Raw genomic sequence first — 21,876 nt, 5'->3', positions numbered from 1 at the left:
GTGTAGAGTAGATGAGACGAACGCACACCTGACTCGTGTGTGTAGAGTAGATGAGATGAACGCACACCTGACTCGTGTGTGTAGAGTAGGTGAGATGAACGCACACCTGACTCGTGTGTGTAGAGTAGGTGAGATGAACGCACACCTGACTCGTGTGTGTAGAGTAGATGAGATGAACGCACACCTGACTCGTGTGTGTAGAGTAGGTGAGATGAACGCACACCTGACTCGTGTGTGTAGAGTAGGTGAGATGAACGCACACCTGACTCGTGTGTGTAGAGTAGGTAAGATGAACGCACACCTGACTCGTGTGTGTAGAGTAGGTGAGATGAACGCACACCTGACTCGTGTGTGTAGAGTAGGTGAGATGAACGCACACCTGACTCGTGTGTGTAGAGAAGGTGAGATGAACGCACACCTGACTCGTGTGTGTGTAGAGTAGGTGAGACGAACTGGGAAAGCAGGCAGTGGGTCAAACCACTGTGAGGAGGGGGGGGGGGGGGACTCAACTGTTTTTAAATGCAGGGATTTTTTTTTTCTACTTACACAATTATTTTGGTATACATACATATATTTTTTACAATAGAGAGTGCGACATTTTTTTAATAATTTCTTTTACATGTCCCCCCCGTGATTTACGCCCATGTATGGTGTATACAAATGATATATTATATATTGAATTATATATTCACAACCAAAAACTAAAGTGAAATAATGATCATATTTCCACTTTGAGAAACTCGTCTTGCTCTCGCCTCGACTCGCCATTACTAAACGGAGACACGCCCACAGCGCGTCTTCTTCCTGTTTACAGAGGGTAATCCGGTAATCCACCAATCCTACAATGTGTCTCTGCTGTAAGCAGGTCAGACTGTAGTCTACACTTCAGCCCAAATTCATTCATTTAAAAAAGTAACGGGTAACGAACCATACGGTAACGCGTTACAGTATTAGTTAATGTCAAAAGTAACTGCATTACAGTAACGCGTTACTGCCCAACACTGTATACACACACACACTGTGTACGTGTGTGTGTGTAAAACTATTAGTAATAATAACAGCAGTACCTGTAGTCGGTGTGTTGATCAGTGGGAATAAATGACAACAATGATTAGATGTGATCAGTGATGTTCATGTTTGTGTGATTTTTTCTCCAGTGTCCAGTCACTAATCCCCAAACCATCACGAACACATGAGGACTGCTTATGCGACCTGGACACAGAGCTCCCATGCTCCATTTCCTGGCCTGTGTTCTCAATCAGGTCATTATTCTTCACAAACAAACAATTTGCCACAAATATTTTTAATTTCTTAATTTCTTATACATTAGCAAGGGTTCATTCATCAGTAGTACATGTTTTCCATTTCAGTAACATCCAGATACAGAGGCGGAGATAAGAAAGAATAAGGAGTTCATGAAGCACACGTGGTGACAGGAATCAGAACATCAAAGAAAATTAACTTCTTTTTAAACCGAATAAACACACATGAAGTAAACCTCAAACTCTTTCTTCCAAATACATAATCCAGTGTAATCATCTGTACACTGAGAGAAACCCCAGGGACAGGGTGAGAGAGGTGTGTCCTTTCAGAGGACTGACTACTGTATACATGGAACACAGAATGGAGGCTGGTGGAGTGGAGTAGTGCAGAAGCCTCCATGATACAGCTGCTGAACCCAGATACAGATTAAACACCTTTACTTAGTGGTTAGTGTCAGGGGAGGATCAGATTGTGAAGAAGAATGAGAGAGTGGGAGAGAGTGAGATAGTGAGTGAGTATAAAATAGTGGGAGAGAGTGAGATAGTGAGTAAGTATGAGATAGTAGGAGAAAGTGAGATAGTGAGTGAGTATGAGGTAGTGGGAGGGAGTGAGATAGTGAGTAAGTATGAGATAGTGGGAGAGAGTGAGATAGTAAGTATGAGATAGTAGGAGAGTGTGAGATAGTGAGTGAGTATGAGATAGTGGGAGAGAGTGAGATAGTGAGTGAGTATGAGATATTGGGAGAGAGTGAGATAGTGAGTGAGTATGAGATAGTGGGCGAGAGTGAGATAGTGAGTGAGTATGAGATATTGGGAGAGAGTGAGATAGTGAGTGAGTGAGAGTCTGTTCTCCTTCACGCCATCATTCAGTCATCATCAATCAGTTTCTCTGCTCCATTCTCAGTCTGCTCTCTTTTCTCCTCCTCTTGCTCCTCTTCCTCATCCTCGTAGTTTGGGCCGGTGTAGTTGAGGGTGGTACGTGAGAGGTCCACCTCGATAGGAAAGACGTCAGCCTCCTTCAGCACAGCGTAACACTCGTCATAGTAACGCGACATCCCCGAGACGAACCTCTGCAGCTGGAACACAATGTCCTGAACTGCACACACACACACACACACACACACACACACACACACACACACACACACACACAGGCTATCACTTGTCAGAACAGCAGAACAGGCCACGGCCACAAGAAATACACATAACCCTGTGATGTAACTTCATTTAGTGAGTGTGTGTCCTGTAGTTAAATGTTATACACACACACCCTGGTTCTTACTGGAACTACTACAAAATTCCACACCCACAATCTACAACAGTAGCACGGTCATGTGGTGGATCTCACCATGTTTCTGGTCAAGCAGCTCGATCTTCTCCAGAACATCTTTACGCATTTTAGCGAATCGAGTGCGAGCTTCCTGTCGACATCGCAGAATCAGACGGTACTCGTAGTTCCCCGTGCTGACGCGGTACAGCGGCTCTCCCAGTGCCTGCGCACACACACACACACACACACACACAGAGGAGTCATAAGGAAAAGTCTATAAAGACATGATAATTTAGGGATTGGAACCGTGTGGAAAAGAAGAACTCACAATGCAGCTGTACTCCTCATCGTCCATCTCTTTCACCTTCAAACAGTATGACTGCAACACACACACACACACACACACACAATTACACGTCTGCATTATATGCTATGTATTAGTGTACATCTTTAATCGCATATTTCACTCAGAGTTCTATACTGGGCCCGTTCCCAGGCCCCGCCCACACTCGGTTTCTGTGAAGCTTCTGCTAAATGGAGCAGACGTGAGCTAAACTGCTAAACACACGACAGCGTGCAAATGTTTCGGGTAAAATCCAACAGGAAGGAAACCTGATATAACATTCATGAGGAAATGAGACGAAACGTTGATTCAACCATTAGAAAGTGTAACCCAAGGCTGGGTGGAGTTATCATTCTGCTCCATACAAACTGCAGAAGACAAAAGAGTCACTCAGGCTTTATCTGAAGCTTCATACTTTACAACTACAGCTTAAGAAGCTTTTATTGTTATTTTACCCATATATAGCTGACACAGTACACAGTGGCATGAGACAATGTTTCTCCAGGACCCTGGTGCTACATAAAACAACACAGAGCTCCATCACACTACATAGAGCTCCATCACACCACACAGAGCTCCATCACACCACATAGAGCTTCATCACACCTCACAGAGCTCCATCACACAACACAGAGCTCCATCACACCACATAGAGCTCCATCACACAACACAGAGCTCCATACAGAACACAGAGCTCCACCACACCACATAGAGCTCCATCACACATCACAGAGCTCCATCACACCACATAGAGCTCCATCACACAACACAGAGCTCCATCACACAACACAGAGCTCCATACAGAACACAGAGCTTCATCAGACCACACAGAGCTTCATCAGACCACACAGAGCTCCATCACACAACACAGAGCCCCATCACACAACACAGAGCTCCATCACACAACACAGAGCTCCATCACACAACACAGAGCTCCATCACACAACACAGAGCTCCATACAGAACACAGAGCTTCATCAGACCACACAGAGCTCCATCACACATCACAGAGCTCCATCACACAACACAGAGCTCCATCACACAACATAGAGCTCCATCACACAACACAGAGCTCCATCACACAACATAGAGCTCCATCACACAACACAGAGCTCCATCACACAACACAGAGCTCCATCACACCACACAGAGCTCCATCACACAACACAGAGCTCCATCACACATAAGAGCTCCATCACACAACACAGAGCTCCATCACACAACACAGAGCTCCATCACACAACATAGAGCTCCATCACACAACACAGAGCTCATCACACAACACAGAGCTCCATCACACAACACAGAGCTCCATCACACAACACAGAGCTCCATCACACAACACAGAGCTCCATCACACAACACAGAGCTCCATCACACAACACAGAGCTCCATACAGAACACAGAGCTTCATCAGACCACACAGAGCTCCATCACACAACACAGAGCCCCATCACACAACACAGAGCTCCATCACACAACACAGAGCTCCATTACACAACACAGAGCTCCATCACACAACACAGAGCTCCATCACACAACACAGAGCTCCATCACACAACACAGAGCTCCATCACACAACACAGAGCTCCATCACACAACACAGAGCTCCATACAGAACACAGAATGGAACACAGAGTTAATGACTAAAGTTGTCTGAGCCACATAAAGTGCATTGTGTGCACCAGAGTGTAGGACAGATACACAAAACACTAAATAGTGCTGCCAGTAAACCTGCTGTATAATGTGTTTTACAGTACAATGTGTAAACAAGAGTGTACATGTAAACATAAACACAAAATTGTGCAGAACAGCATGTAACAGTTATAATATGATTATAATATGGGGGGGGTGCTGTAGATATGGATGTGTGTAAATTAAAGTATTGAGTGTGGGTTTGAGTTTGAGGGTTTGTAGCAGTTCAGTAACACACAGTTGTGTGTGCGTGCGTGCGTGCGGGTTTCAGGTCAGTTGTGTGTTAGCTTGTTAGCTTGTGATTGGTCCAGATGTGTTCCTCACCAGGTACTCAAACTTGACGTCCAGGTATTTGCGGATTGTCAGTTTGGTGTCTGGGATCGCCTTATGGAGGTACGTGTTCAAATCATGGAGCATCTAAACACACAAACACACACACACACACAGTGTTGGCACTGATATAAATAATTAATGTGGTTATAATTAGAGAAGGCGTGTTGCTCACAGGTTTGATGGTTTTCAGCAGCTGGATTCCGTATTTCTCAATGTTACGATGAGCTTCTGCAAATTTCACAAACGCCTCACTGGCTGCAGCCTGAGGCTCCCGAACCCCGATCACAGAGAACACGTCACCAAATGCTGCCCAAAGGTGTGTGTGTGTGGGGGGGGGGGGTGTACAGTGTACAGTATTATTGCTTTCATTTTTATCACTGAGGCACAGAAACATATCACTTTTTCCCCTCATATAATTGGGGACACTTTTGGCTCCTCACCAGAAACAGTTTGAGACAAACACAAAGTTAATAAGTCCATAATTCCACTGTGCAGCATCTCACCTCTGTGTGTCTGTGAGAGATCAAAGAATGCCCTGAGTAACCGTTTACTGTGTTCCATCAGCCCTGTAACACACACACACGCACACGCACACACATACACGCACTCTTTCAAATGTCCTGAAGAGAAACACTCAGTAGCACAGAGTAAACAATTCAATATTATCGTTACCTTTGTACAGCTCTGCAGTTTTCTCCAGTTCCTCCAGTTTCTTTACAAGTCCATCTAAACACACACACACACACACACACACACACACACAATTATTGTAAAAACACTTGGTTACAAAGTTATCAATAACAAAATAAAATTTTAATGGTGCCTCTCTGTGTGTGTGTTTGTTTGTTTTTGTGTTTGTGTGTTACCGTTGCAGAGGATGGCTCTGCTCAGTCCGAGTGCATCTGCTGTTCCTGAGCTCATGTTCTCCACCAACCGGTGCTTCACTTTCTTCAACACTAAACACACACACACACACACACACACACACACAGTGCAACCTGAATACTCGCAGGGGTTTCGTTCTATGACCCTCATTAGTAACAAAGTCGTGAGGATTTGACTCCTTTTGATGTTTCCTTTTTCAAGGAAAATTGTACATGTACTGTAAACTCAACAAATATAGTGAATTACTGTCATAAATGTTTTATTAACTACTGTAAATTAATAATACAATAATAAAGTAGTTTTTCAAACATTTTTGTGTAATTTATTGAAACGAACTCTGTTTTGAAATGTTATTCTAAACTTCTGAGCCCCTCGCGAGTTACAAATGAACAGTCGACAACTATTGAGGTTGCGAGTGTCGAGGTTCCACTGTGTGTATAATATATATATATCACCAGTTATATGATTGGTCAGCATTGTTTAAGCCCCACCCACCTTAATGTGTATTTTACTCCTGAAGTGATTAGTGTTACAGCATGTTTCTGTGTGTGTGTGTGTGTGTGTGTGTGTGTGTGTGTGTGTGTGTGTGTGTGTGTGTGTGTGTGTGTGTGTTACCAATATCTAGGGATTTGCCCTGTTTGGGGTCAGCCTGTAGTTTATTATAGTGTATCACTGCTTCACCCTGCACACACACACACACACACACACACATAAAATAATTTAATGTGTTGATAATGTACATTAAGGTTTACAATAGTGTGTACACTGCAGTTTTACATACTGATAAACACACACACACACACACACACACACACACACACACACACACACACACACACACACACACACACACACACACCTGTACAGCCTGAATCATCTTGGCCACTTCCACTTTGGTCTTGCCCTTTACTGCTTTACCGTTTACACCTGTGATCTCATCACCTGCAGCCAAAGTCCCATCCAGTGCTGCTGGAGTGTTATCAAACACCTAGCACAGGCACACACACACGCACACGCACACGCACACGCACACACACACACACACAGAAAGAGAGAGCTTTACAGTTTATACTTGTTTCACAAAAAGCTCCACCTGTCTATCATTTTCAGCTTTCTCAAAATGTAATTCATTTTATGTTTATTTGTATTGAGCTTTTAATAATAAACATTGACTCAAAGCAGCTTTACACAGATAATGTGGTGATAAAAATAAATAAGATGTTCTTTATATGTTTTCTGTGACGGTGTACGCAACTCGTGACTCTGTGACGGCGTAGCGATTTGCGACTCTGTGACGGTAAATCTGACAGGTGGGTCTGTGTGGAAACTGACCTGTACAATGTAGAGACATGGGCAGTACTGAGCCCCGCCCCCTATACTGATCCCAATCAGGTTCTGTGCATCCTTCTTTAGTGTCACTGTTCCAGGAACTGTGGGAATCCCACTGAACACACACACACACACACACACACACACACACACACACACACACAGTAAGCACGGGGAGAAATGCGGGGTCATCTGTGGTTATTAGTTTGTAATTAATGGGCTGATAGATAAAGCTGATAATAAAGGGGGGGGGGGGGGGGTTACTGGGTGTAAACGTGTCTCTGAGACCTGATAAAACTCTGAAGTAACATAACTCTATAGCAACGTTCTCTCAGAAACCATGTCAGGTTAATCAAATTTGAATATAATTCAGCCTTCATCAAACACACAACCTTCATCAAGCACATAACCTTAATCAGTACAGAAGCAAGTGGGTGTGTGTGTGTGTGTGTGTGTGTGTGTGTGTGTGTGTGTGTGTGTGTGTGTGTGTGTGTGTGTGTGTGTGTGTGTGTGTGTGTGTGTGAGCTTAACTCACAGCTTATCTTCTTCTAGCTCGTAGTCCATGATGTCTGAAAACATGCCAGGGTTTAAAATCGTGTCCCAAACCTGCATCAGCACATCATAAACATAGTCAGTAAGAGACCACACTGTACTCCACACAACACTGTACTCACCACCACACTGTACTCCACACTACACTGTACTCACCACCACACTGTACTCCACACTACACTGTACTCACCATTACACTGTACTCCACACAAAACTGTACTCACCACCACACTGTACTTCACACTGCACTGTACTCACCACCACACTGCACTCCACACTACACTGTACTCACCATTACACTGTACTCCACACAACACTGTACTCACCACCACACTGTACTTCACACTACACTGTATTCACCATTACAATGTACTCCACACAACACTATACTCACCACCACATTGTACTCACCACCACACTGTACTCACCACCACACTGTACTCCACACAACACTGTACTCCACACAACACTGTACTCCACACAACACTGTACTCCACACAACACTGTACTCACCACCACACAGTACTCCACACTACACTGTACTCACCACCACACAGTACTCCACACTACTCTGTACTCACCACCACACAGTACTCCACACAACACTGTACTCACCACCACACTGCACTCCACACTACACTGTACTCCACACCACACTGTACTCACCACCACACTGTACTCACCACCACACTGTACTCACAACCACACTGTAATCCACACAACACTTTACTCACCACCACACAGTATTCCACACTACACTGTACTCACCACCACACAGTACTCAACACTACACTGTACTCACCACCACACTGTACTCCACACAACACTATATTTACACAATATACTCCACACAACACTGTACTCACCACCACACTGTACTCCACACTACACTGTACTCCACACTACACTGTACTCCACACTACTCTACTCACCACCACACAGTACTCCACACTACATTGTACTCACCACCACACTGTACTCCACACTACACTGTACTCACCACCACACCACTACACTGGACTCCACACTACACTGTACTCACCACCACACTGTACTCCACAAAACACTGTACTCACCACCACACTGAACTCCACACAACACTGTACTCCACACCACACTGTACTTCACACCACACTGTACTCCACACTACACTGTACTCACCACCACTGTACTCCACACAAAACTATACTCACCACCACACTACTCCACACTACACTGTACTCCACACCACACTGAACTCCACACTACACTGTACTCACCACCACTGTACTCCACACAAAACTGTACTCACCACCACACTGTACTCCACACCACACTGTACTCCACACTACACTGTACTCCACACCACACTGTACTCCACACTACACTGTACTCACCACCACGCTGTACTCCATACAACACTGTACTCACCATCACACTGTACTCCACACTAAACTGGACTAACCACCACAGAGTACTCCACACTAAACTGTACTCACCACCACACTGTACTCCCCACTACACTGTATTTATCTCTACACCGTACTCCACACTACACTGTATTTACCACCACACTGTACTCCACACAACACTGTACTCACCACCACACTGTACTCACAACCACACTGTACTTCACACTACACTGTACTCACCACCACACCACTACACTGTACTCCACACAACACTTTACTCACCACCACCACACTGAACTCCACACTACACTGTACTCACCACCACACAGTACTCCACACTACACTGTACTCACCACCACACTGTACTCCACACAATACTATACTCACCACCACACTGTACTCCACACAACACTGTACTCACCAGCACACTGTACTCCACACTAAACTGTACTCACCATCACACTGTACTTCACACAACACTGTACTCACCACCACACTTTACTCCACACTACACTGTACTTACCACCACACTGTACTCCACAGAACACTATACTCACCACCACACTGTACTCCACACTACACTCTACTCCACACTACACTGTACTCATTTGCCACCACACTGTACTCCACACTACACTGTACTCACCACCACACTGTACTCCACACTACACTGTACTCCACACAACACTTTACTTACCACCACTCTCTACTCCACACTACACTGTACTCACCACCATACAGTACTCCACACTACACTGTACTCCACACAACACTGTACTCCACACTAAACTGTAGTCACCACCACACTCTACTCCACACTACACTGTACTCACCACCACACTGTACTCCACACAACACTGTCTCCACATAACACTTAACTCACCATCACACTGTACTCCACACACCACTATACACACCACCACACTGTACTCCACACACCACTGTACTCATCACCACACTGTACTCCACACAACACTGTACTCCACACTAAACTGTAGTCACCACCACTCTACTCCACACTACACTGTACTCACCACCACACTGTACTCCACACAACACTGTCTCCACATAACACTTTACTCACCATCACACTGTACTCCACACACCACTATACACACCACCACACTGTACTCCACACTACACTGTACTCACCACCACACTGTACTCCACACACCACTGTACTCATCACCACACTGTACTCCACACACCACTGTACTCATCACCACACTGTACTCCACACTACACCACACTGTACACAATACTGCACTCAACAACACACTGCACTGTATTCAACACTGCACACAACACTGTACACTACATTGTTAGCTTAAGCTCCGACGTCTTTACTCTGCAACGCAACCTAAACATACATTTACCGGATGTACTCCTCTGAACCGAAAGTGACGGCGGACTGAAACTGATATACCCGTTTCGGCAGTGAACGCGTTTAATTCGGATTATTTGTAAATCCAGGGATCTGAAACACTCCCAGCTGTTCCATCTCTCTGTGTGATGTGGACTTGCTGACTGCGTCACTTCCGGCGGCTCACCGGAAACATCTTTTGTCGTCATGGTAACTCGGCTATAAGTGCACTATATTTCTTCGTGCATCATTTGTCCGAGTTTCATTTCCTCCAGTGAATAAACTTTATAGCGTTTTACTAGATGAACTTTTCCGAATCGAAGAGACCAGAATCTCCCCAAATCAACCTTTTTCACACAAACAGTTATATATAGAAATAATTCACTTATTGTACCATCACTTTAATTTCATTCTAAAATCCTCCACCAGCCCGAGAGAGCTTAACCAAATCACAGCTTTCGATTAATCACTCACTTAAATGTGATCGATATTTTTTCTGTGATTATTTCCAAAAATGTTTAACAGAAAATCTACAGGATGTAGTGAATTGTTATTCCCGGTCTTTTCCTCTAGGTGTCGTTGTGTTTTTCTCAGAGCATTACATGTAAGCCATCTCCGACATTTTACCTTCTGCTCATATCCACAACCAGACACAGAACAAGGACATGCTTTCACCTTTATCAGTGTAAACATACACCAGGGTTTCTGTACAGGCGGGAAACGAGAAAAATAGGACATTCTAAAATATTAAAATATGTGGATGTAGTATCCTGGAGCAACCATTAGGTGTCTGATGTTTACTGTTGTGTTCTTGATCGTAGTTATAAGAGTAGAGCTCCGTGTGGGAGCGCAATATTGTTAATGTCTGAATAATCAGCAGTAAGGAAGGATCAGATCCCTTGGTGGTGCCCATCCTCCACAAAGAAGTCAGAAGATTCCTGGTCACCCTGGGATCTGCGTGAGAGGTGTGATGGTCAGGGGCGTGATGGTTAGGGGTTTGATAGTCAGAGGTGTGATGGTCAGGGGCATGATGGTTAGGGGTTTGATAGTCAGAGGTGTGATGGTCAGGGGCATGATGGTTAGGGGTTTGATGGTCAGTGGCATGATGGTTAGGGGTGTGATAGTCAGAGGTGTGATGGCCAGGGGCATGATGGTCAGGGGTGTGATAGTCAGAGGTGTGATGGTCAGGGGCATGATAGTCAGAGGTGTGATGGTTAGGGGCATGATAGTCAGAGGTGTGATGGTTAGGGGCATGATGGTCAGAGGTGTGATGGTTAGGGGCATGATGGTCAGGTGTCTTATGGTACAGAAGTGATGTATTTATAATATTGTATTATCTTTACAAACTTACAAACATTCTCCTGTAAACATGGTTGGAAAAGTAATGTTTATAAAGTTTACAAAAAGAAAAGAATCACCTAGAACAAAATGAAAACATTGGTTTACTCTTTTATTATTTATACTGTGTGGAAAAAGTGGAAAAAGCCATCAAGTTAAACACTGTCTCATTTTTGATCCATCAGTTCAGGATGTTGGAACCTTAATGCACACAGCACAGAGTAGTAATTGCCATTAAACACATCAAAAGGAAAAAGTGATCAAATATATGAAAGTCTATAAAATGAAAGAAAATATTGTAAGATACAGAGTCCGAGTTGTATTAGAGTCAGATTGTGACTCTGCATGCGAGATTTAAGTTTTTTGGGTTATTATCATTATTCTCTCACACAGTATGTAGATTTTCCAGTTTTCCACTCAAACATCTCAGTGTCACATCACTGATTCTAACTTTTATAACTCACTTAAACTTTCAACGGCTCTGTCTTTAGTGATCTCCTGCCATTCTTGAGGAATCTCTCCGTTCCCTGTGAATTTCCTCTTGTAGTGCTTTTCCAGGTCTTCCTGGAACCTGCACACAAACCACTTCCAGTAGGGCATCTCAGAGTTGTCAGGGCTGATGTTCCACCTGGTGTATTTTTCACCTGCTTTTCTGTACTCTTTAAAAGAAAACACACCAGCAGATGTTCGAAAGAACAAGTCGTTACTTGATACAGCCGTGGTACAGAAATCAACTCCAAGGTTTTCTGAAAACATGAAGGACCATCCATTAATCCCACAGTTTCGATGAAAACGGACACAGTGATCTCCATCATGATCCTCCATCGTGTTGGTGCAGATGGCGTTACAGAATGGACACTGAGCCCAGCAGCACTGACATAGGTGATCCAGCAGAACTTTGTGTGGTTTGTTTTTAAACATTTCCTGTTTAACATCAGAAATAGTTTTAAATGTATTTTGTAACTTTGTCACCATGTCATTCAGGCCCTTATTTACGATCTCCTGAAGAAACCCAAGGTCTGTAATCTCTTTCTGCTCAAGACATGATTCTTCTTTAAACTGAAGCTCATCCTTCAGCTCCTTGGAGAAGTACTCAAGCCACATGTTGATGTTTCCGTTTATTTTATTGACATCTTCTGTTGATTTATTCACCGCGTTCATCACACGCTTTCCTTTGGACTTTATGTTAGCTTTGATCGTTTTCAGAACCTCTTGACTCTTGTCTTCGAGTAGGTATTTATCTACTTCCTTGGTAATAAAGTTATTAAAATGTTCTTTGGGTTTGTGAAGGTATTTAGTGTAGTTCTCAAAGTTTTCTTCTTCTGCTAGTGATGTCAGAATGTGTTTCTCCAGGTTAGACCTGTTTCCACTGAATGCTGGAACGTCACGTTTCATTTTCTCTCCTACATCGATGGCAGTTTGGTCGAACGCTGACTGCAGTATAGACGGCTCAAGTTTGTCCACAATGAATTCACCAAACACTGCAGCTGAGGTGGCACCATTGGAGTAGTTCTTGAAGATATTGAAGTAATGAGGCTTCTGATTACTGAGGTAGAGCCTGACATCATTAACTTCCTTAAATTCCATGTGAAGTTTAGTAAATTGCTCAGCAGCAAACTTACAGATAAAAAGGCAGAGGTCTACTGTGAATTCCTTCTTGAGTGTATAGAAATATGTCTTCTGTTGATGTTCATTAATATTGGTTTTGACAAATTGAATTATTTGTTGAATGTAGCTGTGATTATAGCCGAGCTCTGCACTGGACATTCTCTGAATTTCATTCTTACTATTTTGGAAAACATTTTTTATCATGGCCCTGAATTCATCATTTTCCTTTGATGATAACATGTTTGTTGTGGACTTATTTTCTTTTTGTGTAATTGGTAGATGTATTACTGAACCAACTGTAGTAATAAGGCTGCGTGCCTGACTACATCGACCAGACTGTTCCATGTTTACATCTGTGGGATGCTCCTTTTGTGGAACGGACACTTGAGACTTTTTGAAAATGACATAATCGGAATAATCTCCAAAAGCATCAATGTCTTTGTAACTGCCCAGGTTCTGTCGATCACAGACTAACGACAGCTCGAATGTTTCAGACAAAATCTTTGTTACATCTCCAAAAACATCAATGTCACCAACCATGGGTGCATCCTGGGACAGTTCAGAGAGCCAAGTGGACCAAACATCATCAAAATGGCTTGTCAGCGCAGTTTGTTTGTTTTTCAAATTGAAAGCAAGTTCTTTACTCAGTTTAAATAGTTTATTTTCATACCTTGTCTTTTCCTCATCAACCTTTTCTCTTGCAATTTTCTGTTGATAAACATGATCTAATTTTCTTTTTGCTGCCTCCACAAGTTCATTGTAAAGATCCAGAATTTTTCTTTCAAACCTCTCCTGCCACTGGATTAAAATATCTTTATCACGGTCATCCCTGAAAAAGTCAACTACTTTCTTATCTACACTTTTTTTCAACACTGCAATTTGTGCCACAAGATCTTTTTCCTCAATCCTCAAAGATCTTTCATTGTTGACTCTGTTCAGCAGTTTGTTCTCAGCTCCCAGCATGGCACTGCGAAGGCTCCAGGTCCATCTGGTGTATTCATGCTCTAGTTTCCTGTACACTGTGATCTCCAGAGTGTTTCTGAAGCTGAACACAAAATTTTCATTTAGAAGTGCATTCCACAAATCACTGATGCTGGATTTAAATTGAGAAAGTGTTACACCGCGGTTTGTGGATATCTTTGACATAATATCTCTCCTTAGCTCCTCAATATTTTCACTGTATGATGGGTTTGGTGGTGCCATGGGTGGGCTTCCCTCCCAGAGCTGTGCAAAGTACTTAACATCACCTTGTACATCAAAAGCAATGATATCACTAAAGCACTGAGCATCACCATCTTCTTCTTTAGATGCCAGCTTGGTCATTCCATCCAGTTTTTCCTGTAAGCGTCTTCTTCCCTCCATGTTTTTCTCTCCAGCAGTGACGTCTCCAACATTCTGGTGGACAAACAAACAGCTGGGATTCAGTCTGACCTTCTTCATTCTCAGAAAAGCCTGAACAACAATCTGAAGAATGTCCTGCATCTCAGCAGGGTTCTCTCCAAAGATGTTGATCAAGGTCAGGTTTCCAAGACCAACAACAAATGTAGCCAGTTCATTGTCATGGTGTATTGTGGTCTTCTCAGCCAGCTCTAAACCTCGAAGACCTTCAGTGTCAACAACTAGTAAGTAGTCAAACTTCAGCTTTTCCTTCATCTCCTTTGAAACTCTGACCAGCTGCATTAATGCTCCTCTGGTGCACCTTCCAGCACTGACAGCAAACTGCAGTCCAAACATTGCATTCAGCATGGTGGATTTCCCAGAGCTCTGAATCCCCAAAACTGACAGAACAAACACCCTCTGATCTCCCAGTATCTTCACAAGTTCATCTAGAACTGCTGAAACCCACATCAGAGGAACATGACTGGCATCTCCATCCATTATCTCCAGTGGATATCCAGTCACTATAATTTCTGCAGCTATCAGAGGAAGAGTGGAGATGTTTACTTTTGCCCTATTTGTTAATTGTGTGCTTTGTACAGACATCCAGGCTTCAAAAACCTGTCCCATTTCTCTAAGGATGTGTTCTACTCCAAAGGTGACAGCATTTAGGTCTCTGGAAATTCTGCCCAGTTTTGCTTGTTGCTCACTGAATGATGGTGACATGTTGGATTTCTTCTTCAAATCCAGTACCTTAGACCATTGTTCATCGAATTGATGATGAAGTGAGGAGAGACATTGTGAAGTTTGACTGTCCAGGAGCATCCCAACCCACTTGAGAAAATAAACTCTTTCATTTCCTTTTAATGAATTTAAACTCTCAAGAAAACGTTTTATAAGACAGCTGAACGCTAACTCACTCTGCCGAGTGCGTATTTTATTCATTTCCTGTTTTATAGCCATTTTGTGGTTTTCTAGGTGTCCAGTCAAGCGGTAGAGTTTTTTGTTCTCATGACACCAGTCATGCCACAGTTTTCCTTGACAGGGCAAGTATTTTTCTTTAATGCTTGGCAGATTTTCATTGTTGAACAGCTTCATGAGCTGGTTTGCTGCTTCCTTTGCTCTTTGGCATTCTCCTTTCGCTTCATCTACAATTATGTTCAGTTGGTTGGCAACATTCTCAAGTTTGAAAGTAGATGAGTGTTTTAAGCATTCTCTGATTGTCCTCCTTAATTCCTCAGTCACATCAGACTGACTTCGTTCTTTCAAACCCATTCTGTATTTGCCTTCACACAGTTCCTCTGCAACTGAGTCACTGTCAGTAAGAAGGAAAATTAGAGGCTTTGTGGAATTGTAGAGCTTCTCAATAATTGTCCTGGTACTTTCATCTTTACCAAGTGAAGACAGAAGTAGAATATTTACTGTGGACATTAGTGTCACAATCTCACGCTGGGTTGTGTTGGTTCCTGCATCTCCATGAAAATTACAGAAGGCAACACAATCAGAAAGCCAATCAGAGTTCTTACCAGAGGGGCAATACCAGGCAATTTCAACAACTCCATTCATCAGGAGTCTAGTTTTGCTGTCCTGGGGGCAGTTCCTGTCAAAAAATGTATGATATCGATCATTGATCAAGTTGTTCATCAGCTGTGATTTGGATGAGGACACAGATCCCAACCTAAGGAAGGCCACCATTGGCATTTCTTCTCCAACTATGGATTTGCATTTGCTTGTTTTATTACCATCATCATCAGTAGACTTCCAACTTTTTTTTATTTGCCGAAAAGTCCAGAGAGGAAACTCAATTTGCCCTGTGATGGGGCTGGGCACAAGCAGAGGTACGGCATACTGACATTGAGAGAGCTTCGTTACCATTAACTGTTGAAGAAAGTTGTCTGCATGGTGAAAAGCAGCCATCTGAATATCCATTGGGTGAACCTGGAACTGCTCTTCGGCTGCACTGCACTCCACCGAGTTACTGTCAAAGAGGACACTAAATATATCTTTCGATGCTGTGGCTTTTTGTGAACTGCTGGGTTTAGTGACGTGTCTGAGTGGGATATATCTTGCAGTGTAGTCCATCATGAACAGCCTGTGCAGGAAAGTATAAACCAAATCCTTTTCAGTACACGGCTCATGACAGTTCAGTAAGGATGCCGTGATCTCCAAAAATTCTTCAGTCTTCAGTGTATGTTGTGGATTAAGATTGAGTCTGCTGAACAGCCGCCGTATGTTTTCATCTCCAAGCTGATATTCACCCTTGTTTTTATTTTGTCCTTCTCTTGACACGTCTCCAGTCACCAGTGCTTGTTCCTGCAAAGTCAATAATATTCAATAAATATGTTCTTCTGTGTGACACTGTCTTTTTTAAAGACCGTAAAATATTTTTGCAATAATCAGCACTAAATAAACACATCTACACCCACATCATGTGTTTATGTTGATAGAAACTGACGTTAATAAAACGTTCAGGAATACTGGAATGTAAACGGTTATGCTTAGGGTATATTTTAATATAAAATCGTATCCATTTTTCTAAATGAACTGCATTTACATTGCAGCCAAAAATATCCGGACACTCGACATCCATATGTGTGGGCAAAGAATCAGTACCACTGGACAGTTAAAACTTGAATCTGAGTCTGATTTCTGCTCTGAGATGAAGATGGAGGAATTTGGCTTTAATTCCACATCTATATATGAATCAGAATGAATCCATGCCTGCCCTGTGTCATCAGTTTACACGAGTGTTGGTGATCTGATGATGTAACCACACTATACTGCACATGGACACTTCACACTTAATCACTTTCTTTTGTACTGTCAATATCTGCCACAAACATTCATGTATATACATATAATTTTCAATTTTTTATACTTTTTTTATTTATTTACTTAATTTTTTTATTCTTATATTCGATTTCTTTTTTCATGTTTAAACGTGGCACAGTCGTAAAAAGCATTTGACTGCATGATGTATTCTGTATTATGTGTACGTGACAAATAATATTGGAATTTCTATTAACATATATAAAATTATATATTTTTATCTGCGTGTTATAAGCCATGAACATGACACTGGGTGACACTGAACTTCTGTATCTGAATCCAACAGCACCTCTGTGGTAGAACAGAAGATTCACAGGAAGATTTCATCACACTGAGATTTAAGCTCTGATTTAGATTCAGGGTTTGACCTTTAAACAGTGGTGTGTAGATCATTTCTAACAGCAGTTCATCACACTGAGAAGATGATCAGAGTTTTGAATGTGATTCTACATGTGACAGGAAGCAGCTAAAATAACTTCACTTACCTTTGTGGTGCCTAAAGTTTCTTCATCCTCACCTGGGAACTGCCGCTTATATTCTACAAATACAATAATGATGAAAGTAAAAATGTTGCCCAATCAAATACTCACAGGAATATTACACTGAGCTTCTGCTGCTATGGTGTTTAATAATACCAGGATTCTGTTACAGTGTTTGTGCCAAAAAAACAACGATATGAACATTGACTTAATTTTATTATTTAATCATTTTACTACAATAGAATTATTTGATGACTCAGTCTGGGGTCCTGTAAGAGCACAAGGTCAACATGGAGAATGTTGTTTTTATTCTTGTTGTTAATGATGATGATGATGATGATCTGGGTTTTAACAATGGTGTTTAATTACAGGTATGGTCATGTATGTTCTCCTCCCACACACAGTGCTGAGAACATGAACAAACTGTACAAATATCTGGTGTGTGTAGAGAGAGAAGTAGAGTTAATACACTCACACTACACACTGGAAGTCTGTCAGGAAGTCACAGACCATGTGAAGCTGCCTTTCTCGTTTGTGTGTGTGTGTGTGTGTGTGTGTGTGTGTGTGTGTGTGTGTGTGTGTGTGTGTGTGTGTATATATATATAACCTGTTTCAATCACACATTAGTAATGTAAAAGTGATGTGTGGAGCTGTACCCTGTTTAGAAACCAACCTGCAAATCATAAAAACTGAACTCATAAATATTTATAAATAACAGAATCAGATATTCATTAAAAATTTCATCGCTGAAGAAACTTGAGTTGAAGATCAAACTGCATGTAGAAAAGAATCTATTGTACATTAGATTTAATATCAGATAAAACTGAAGGAATGATTCGCTCACCATGCGTGTTCCTCTCCATGTCCTGCTGGTGTTTAAAGTTGGTAGTAGATGGTAGTTGGTTGTTGATCTGAGCAGTGTAGCAGCACTGATTGTTCTCAGAGACGAGATGTTTGATCTTCTCCAGCAGTGTTCTGATTTCTGATTGGTTGTTCATGCTTTTGCTACATGTGCAGTATCTGTCTCCACACTTCTTCATCAGTTGCTCTAGGACAGTGTTGTACTTAAGGTCGTCTATGATGGTGTCACACTCCTCCTCTCTCTCATACGTGAACAGAATCATCACAAAGGAAAGAGCATGTTCTCCAAATGTTCTTTCCAGCCATTCCAGTCCCATTTTATCGTAATCTGTAAAGTGTCCCAGTTTCAGGACAAAGATGAAGCAGTGAATGTTGTTCTCAGTGACTAACTGACTAGTGATGTGGTCCACATGGTCCAGGTACAGATCCCCCTCATGCAAGTCCAGAATATTGAGCACTGACAACTCACATCCTGACACTTTAACTTTTCTGGAGATGTGGGCCTGATCTGGAGGAACAGGTTCTGCTCCAAATAGTAGGTTTTTATCTCCAAGCTGGACTGCAGAGGTGTTTCCAAACATCACAAGTGTAAAACTGGAGAAATCAGATCCTCCTTCAGGCATTTCATCATTTCCACCTTCTTGTGATGCTTCAGCTGTTTGAATTGCTTCACTGTTTATATTTTCTACACTACCATCAGCTTGGCTGTGTTCAGGAGAATTTCTGAACATTTCCAGATCATGAACCACAAACCTATTCTTTATGTCTGTTTCTAATAGCTGCTTGGAATTGTCTTGCTCATCAGCTTGAGAACATCTGGATGTTGTGGGACTAGTTATTCCGGCTTGGGTTATTGCTTTGTTTTTCTTAGTGCCTTCGTTATCCTTAAGCAAAAGTAATGATTATTATCACAGATATCATCAATAACTAAATAAATTATAATCATCAATGAATCTCAGTAATGTGCTTTAACCAGATCTTTATAGAAGATCATCCTTTTTCTTCCTTTTCTCTCACTACATTCCCACATTATACGGTCTGTAATAACAACGAGAGCAATTCTCCATCATCTGTACTCACCTTGTTGTGTCCTGAGGTTACTCGAGTTTTCACACGTGTAAAGGTCTCATCAGTGTGTTCACATCTACTCAAACCTTAATATAACACAAGAAGCAGATGTTTGTTTACAGTTAGAACTTTTCTCAAGAGGAACCATTTATCAGGAGTGATCATTTAGACTCTATCCGAAGAGCTCTATGGTCCAGGAGATCATCTAACTGTGACAGAAATGTCAATGTTGCATTTAATCCATTTTATTGAAGAATAAAACTTTAAGTAGTAAGTAATGTTAGTTTATCTGAGAATTTGGAAAGTCACATGTTTTACAGAACACGTTTTGGAATTTACTAAAGAAAAAAAAAAAACATTTTCTATATAATGTGTACACAATCTACACGCTGATGTGATCCACATGAATGGGCTTAAATATGCCTAATATGAGTCTGATGTAGGTGTGTGTGTGTGTGTGTGTGTGTGTGTGTGTGTGTGTGTGTGTGTGTGAGTGAGACTCTGACCATATTTACATGCAAACATTTCATACTTCAGTCCAAGTGAACTAATGTGTCCTAAACAAAGCAGATACTCTCTACATGTACTGAGTACATTATTAATATTATTATTATTATTATTATTAATGGTAGAACATTTTTAATTGAATTAATTATTTTGTATATTTCTACTCGAGTGATGACTATCCTTTCGAAACGCAGCCCAGAGCTCCAATAACAGGAAGTTTACCTGCAGAGTGTCAATAAAAAGTTGTAGCTGTTCTGAAAAATCATCTTTCTTTGCTTCTGTTAGATGCAGTGTCTTTTCACAGCTGAATTATAAACTTCAGAAACGACTTGATGTCTCCAGCGAAGGTTTTTTTTTGAGTTCCTTAATAGTTGGATACCAGAGAAGTTTAACAAGAGCAGTATTAAAATATTGATCAGTGTTTTATCACACTGAGCAGGAGGCAGATCTTCTGTTATTATCCAGCAAATAAATACATTTCTAAAGCCAAGCTGACTTTCCTGACTCACTTCCCATCCTGTCTCACAACGTTACATTCACTCCATCCCACTACACTGAACAGGAGAGAATTACTGCACCAGGAGCACATGAACTGATTCGGGTTCTGTTTGGACAGTAATGAGATCTACACAATTTTACACTAAAGTTTATTATGACTGGTCTTAGTCCTGTTCCTCTGTTCTGACTGACACTGGAACATTCTATACTATATAGAACATATATGTACTGTACAGTTCACACTGCGGCTGTTATTATGATCTAAGCTCCTACTGTGAACTTACTGCTTACGACTTCTGCGTCAGAGAAGATCTCAGCGCCTGACTGGATCGCCATTTCATCTTCTGGATCTTGATCCGTCATGATTTCAGGCTCCTAAGCAATTTTTAACTTCTACTTTGGTCCTGCTTCAACAGCAGATGACTGGAAGTGAGTGTGCAGCTGGAAGTTCTTTATCTGGAGCTCGTTTCCAGCCTGAGCAGTGGGAAGATTCCAGAAAGAGAAAGTGACTGTAAGCATGAAGCCTTCCTGTGGATTCATCACACTTACATGATTCATCTGATCCATTAGTTTTATTATCAAACACAAACACAGCTCTAAACTTCACCTGGATTTATTATCAAACTTCCGCTTTCCAGAACAGGAAAAGGTGAACATGACCATGAATAAAAGGAACTCAGACCTGAGTAGTGAAGTTTCTCCGGATTCAGCTTGAAAATCGAAAGTAAACAGTTTTATTTCCAGGAGAGAAGCGCTTCTTTAAAATCACGTGACCGCCCACCAGGACGCCCCCCCCCCCCCCCCATATAAATATTATACACGACTGTTTTATTTTACATTCTCTACAGAAACATAGTGAACAGATGAAGGATTTATAACCTGCTTTTC

General features: G+C 41.9%; 2 protein-coding genes and 1 long non-coding RNA gene across 8 annotated transcripts; 1 reads left to right on the top strand and 2 right to left on the bottom strand.

The window, feature by feature from the left end:
- Positions 1-1,752: 1,752 nt before the first annotated feature.
- Positions 1,753-10,647, bottom strand: pick1 (protein interacting with prkca 1). 3 transcript variants are annotated; one of them, XM_083545077.1, is made up of 13 exons: positions 10,431-10,647; positions 7,653-7,686; positions 7,121-7,232; positions 6,648-6,776; positions 6,404-6,470; positions 5,770-5,859; positions 5,576-5,629; positions 5,407-5,469; positions 5,076-5,209; positions 4,895-4,987; positions 2,861-2,911; positions 2,611-2,755; positions 1,753-2,358 (listed from the first exon to the last, which is right to left on the bottom strand). In XM_083545077.1, exons 1-13 carry the CDS (start codon positions 10,630-10,632, stop codon positions 2,129-2,131), a joined length of 1,404 nt encoding a protein of 467 aa, XP_083401203.1. In that variant the 5' UTR covers positions 10,633-10,647; the 3' UTR covers positions 1,753-2,128. The 3 variants fall into 3 exon arrangements, with proteins under 3 accessions (XP_083401203.1, XP_083401205.1, XP_083401204.1); XM_083545079.1 differs by having other exon boundaries at positions 7,653-7,723; positions 10,437-10,621; XM_083545078.1 differs by having other exon boundaries at positions 7,653-7,723; positions 10,431-10,568.
- Positions 9,953-10,554, top strand: LOC310728064. Its single transcript, XR_014534172.1, has 2 exons — positions 9,953-10,054; positions 10,387-10,554. It is a non-coding gene; the product is annotated as an uncharacterized lncRNA (long non-coding RNA).
- A 1,219-nt stretch (positions 10,648-11,866) lies between the features above and the next one.
- LOC310728026 (interferon-induced very large GTPase 1-like) lies at positions 11,867-21,775 on the bottom strand. 4 transcript variants are annotated; one of them, XM_083545057.1, is made up of 6 exons: positions 21,671-21,775; positions 21,273-21,462; positions 19,996-20,069; positions 18,899-19,799; positions 18,061-18,113; positions 11,867-17,059 (listed from the first exon to the last, which is right to left on the bottom strand). In XM_083545057.1, exons 2-6 carry the CDS (start codon positions 21,349-21,351, stop codon positions 12,215-12,217), a joined length of 5,952 nt encoding a protein of 1,983 aa, XP_083401183.1. In that variant the 5' UTR covers positions 21,352-21,462; positions 21,671-21,775; the 3' UTR covers positions 11,867-12,214. The 4 variants fall into 4 exon arrangements, with proteins under 4 accessions (XP_083401183.1, XP_083401182.1, XP_083401184.1 ...); XM_083545056.1 differs by having other exon boundaries at positions 21,596-21,749; XM_083545058.1 differs by having other exon boundaries at positions 21,649-21,747.
- Positions 21,776-21,876: the final 101 nt, after the last annotated feature.

The sequence above is a fragment of the Silurus aristotelis genome (genome assembly GCF_946808225.1).
Source record: "Silurus aristotelis genome assembly, chromosome: 6".
Classification (NCBI taxonomy): domain Eukaryota; kingdom Metazoa; phylum Chordata; class Actinopteri; order Siluriformes; family Siluridae; genus Silurus; species Silurus aristotelis.
Note: the sequence above shows the minus strand (reverse complement) of the source record. Positions and strands in the feature narration are given on the sequence as shown.

Coding starts and splice junctions, on each gene's coding strand:
- pick1 (XM_083545077.1), bottom strand. CDS start 10,632: ATGACGACAAAAGATGTTTCCGGTGAGCCGCCGGAAGTGACGCAGTCA. Junction 5,630..5,769: donor CAGAGCCATCCTCTGCAACG/GTAACACACAAA, acceptor GTGTGTGTTTAG/ATGGACTTGTAAAGAAACTG. Junction 2,756..2,860: donor ATGAGGAGTACAGCTGCATT/GTGAGTTCTTCT, acceptor GTGTGTGCGCAG/GCACTGGGAGAGCCGCTGTA.
- LOC310728026 (XM_083545057.1), bottom strand. CDS start 21,351: ATGACGGATCAAGATCCAGAAGATGAAATGGCGATCCAGTCAGGCGCT. Junction 19,800..19,995: donor TAACCTCAGGACACAACAAG/GTGAGTACAGAT, acceptor CTTTTGCTTAAG/GATAACGAAGGCACTAAGAA. Junction 17,060..18,060: donor AAACTTTAGGCACCACAAAG/GTAAGTGAAGTT, acceptor TTGACTTTGCAG/GAACAAGCACTGGTGACTGG.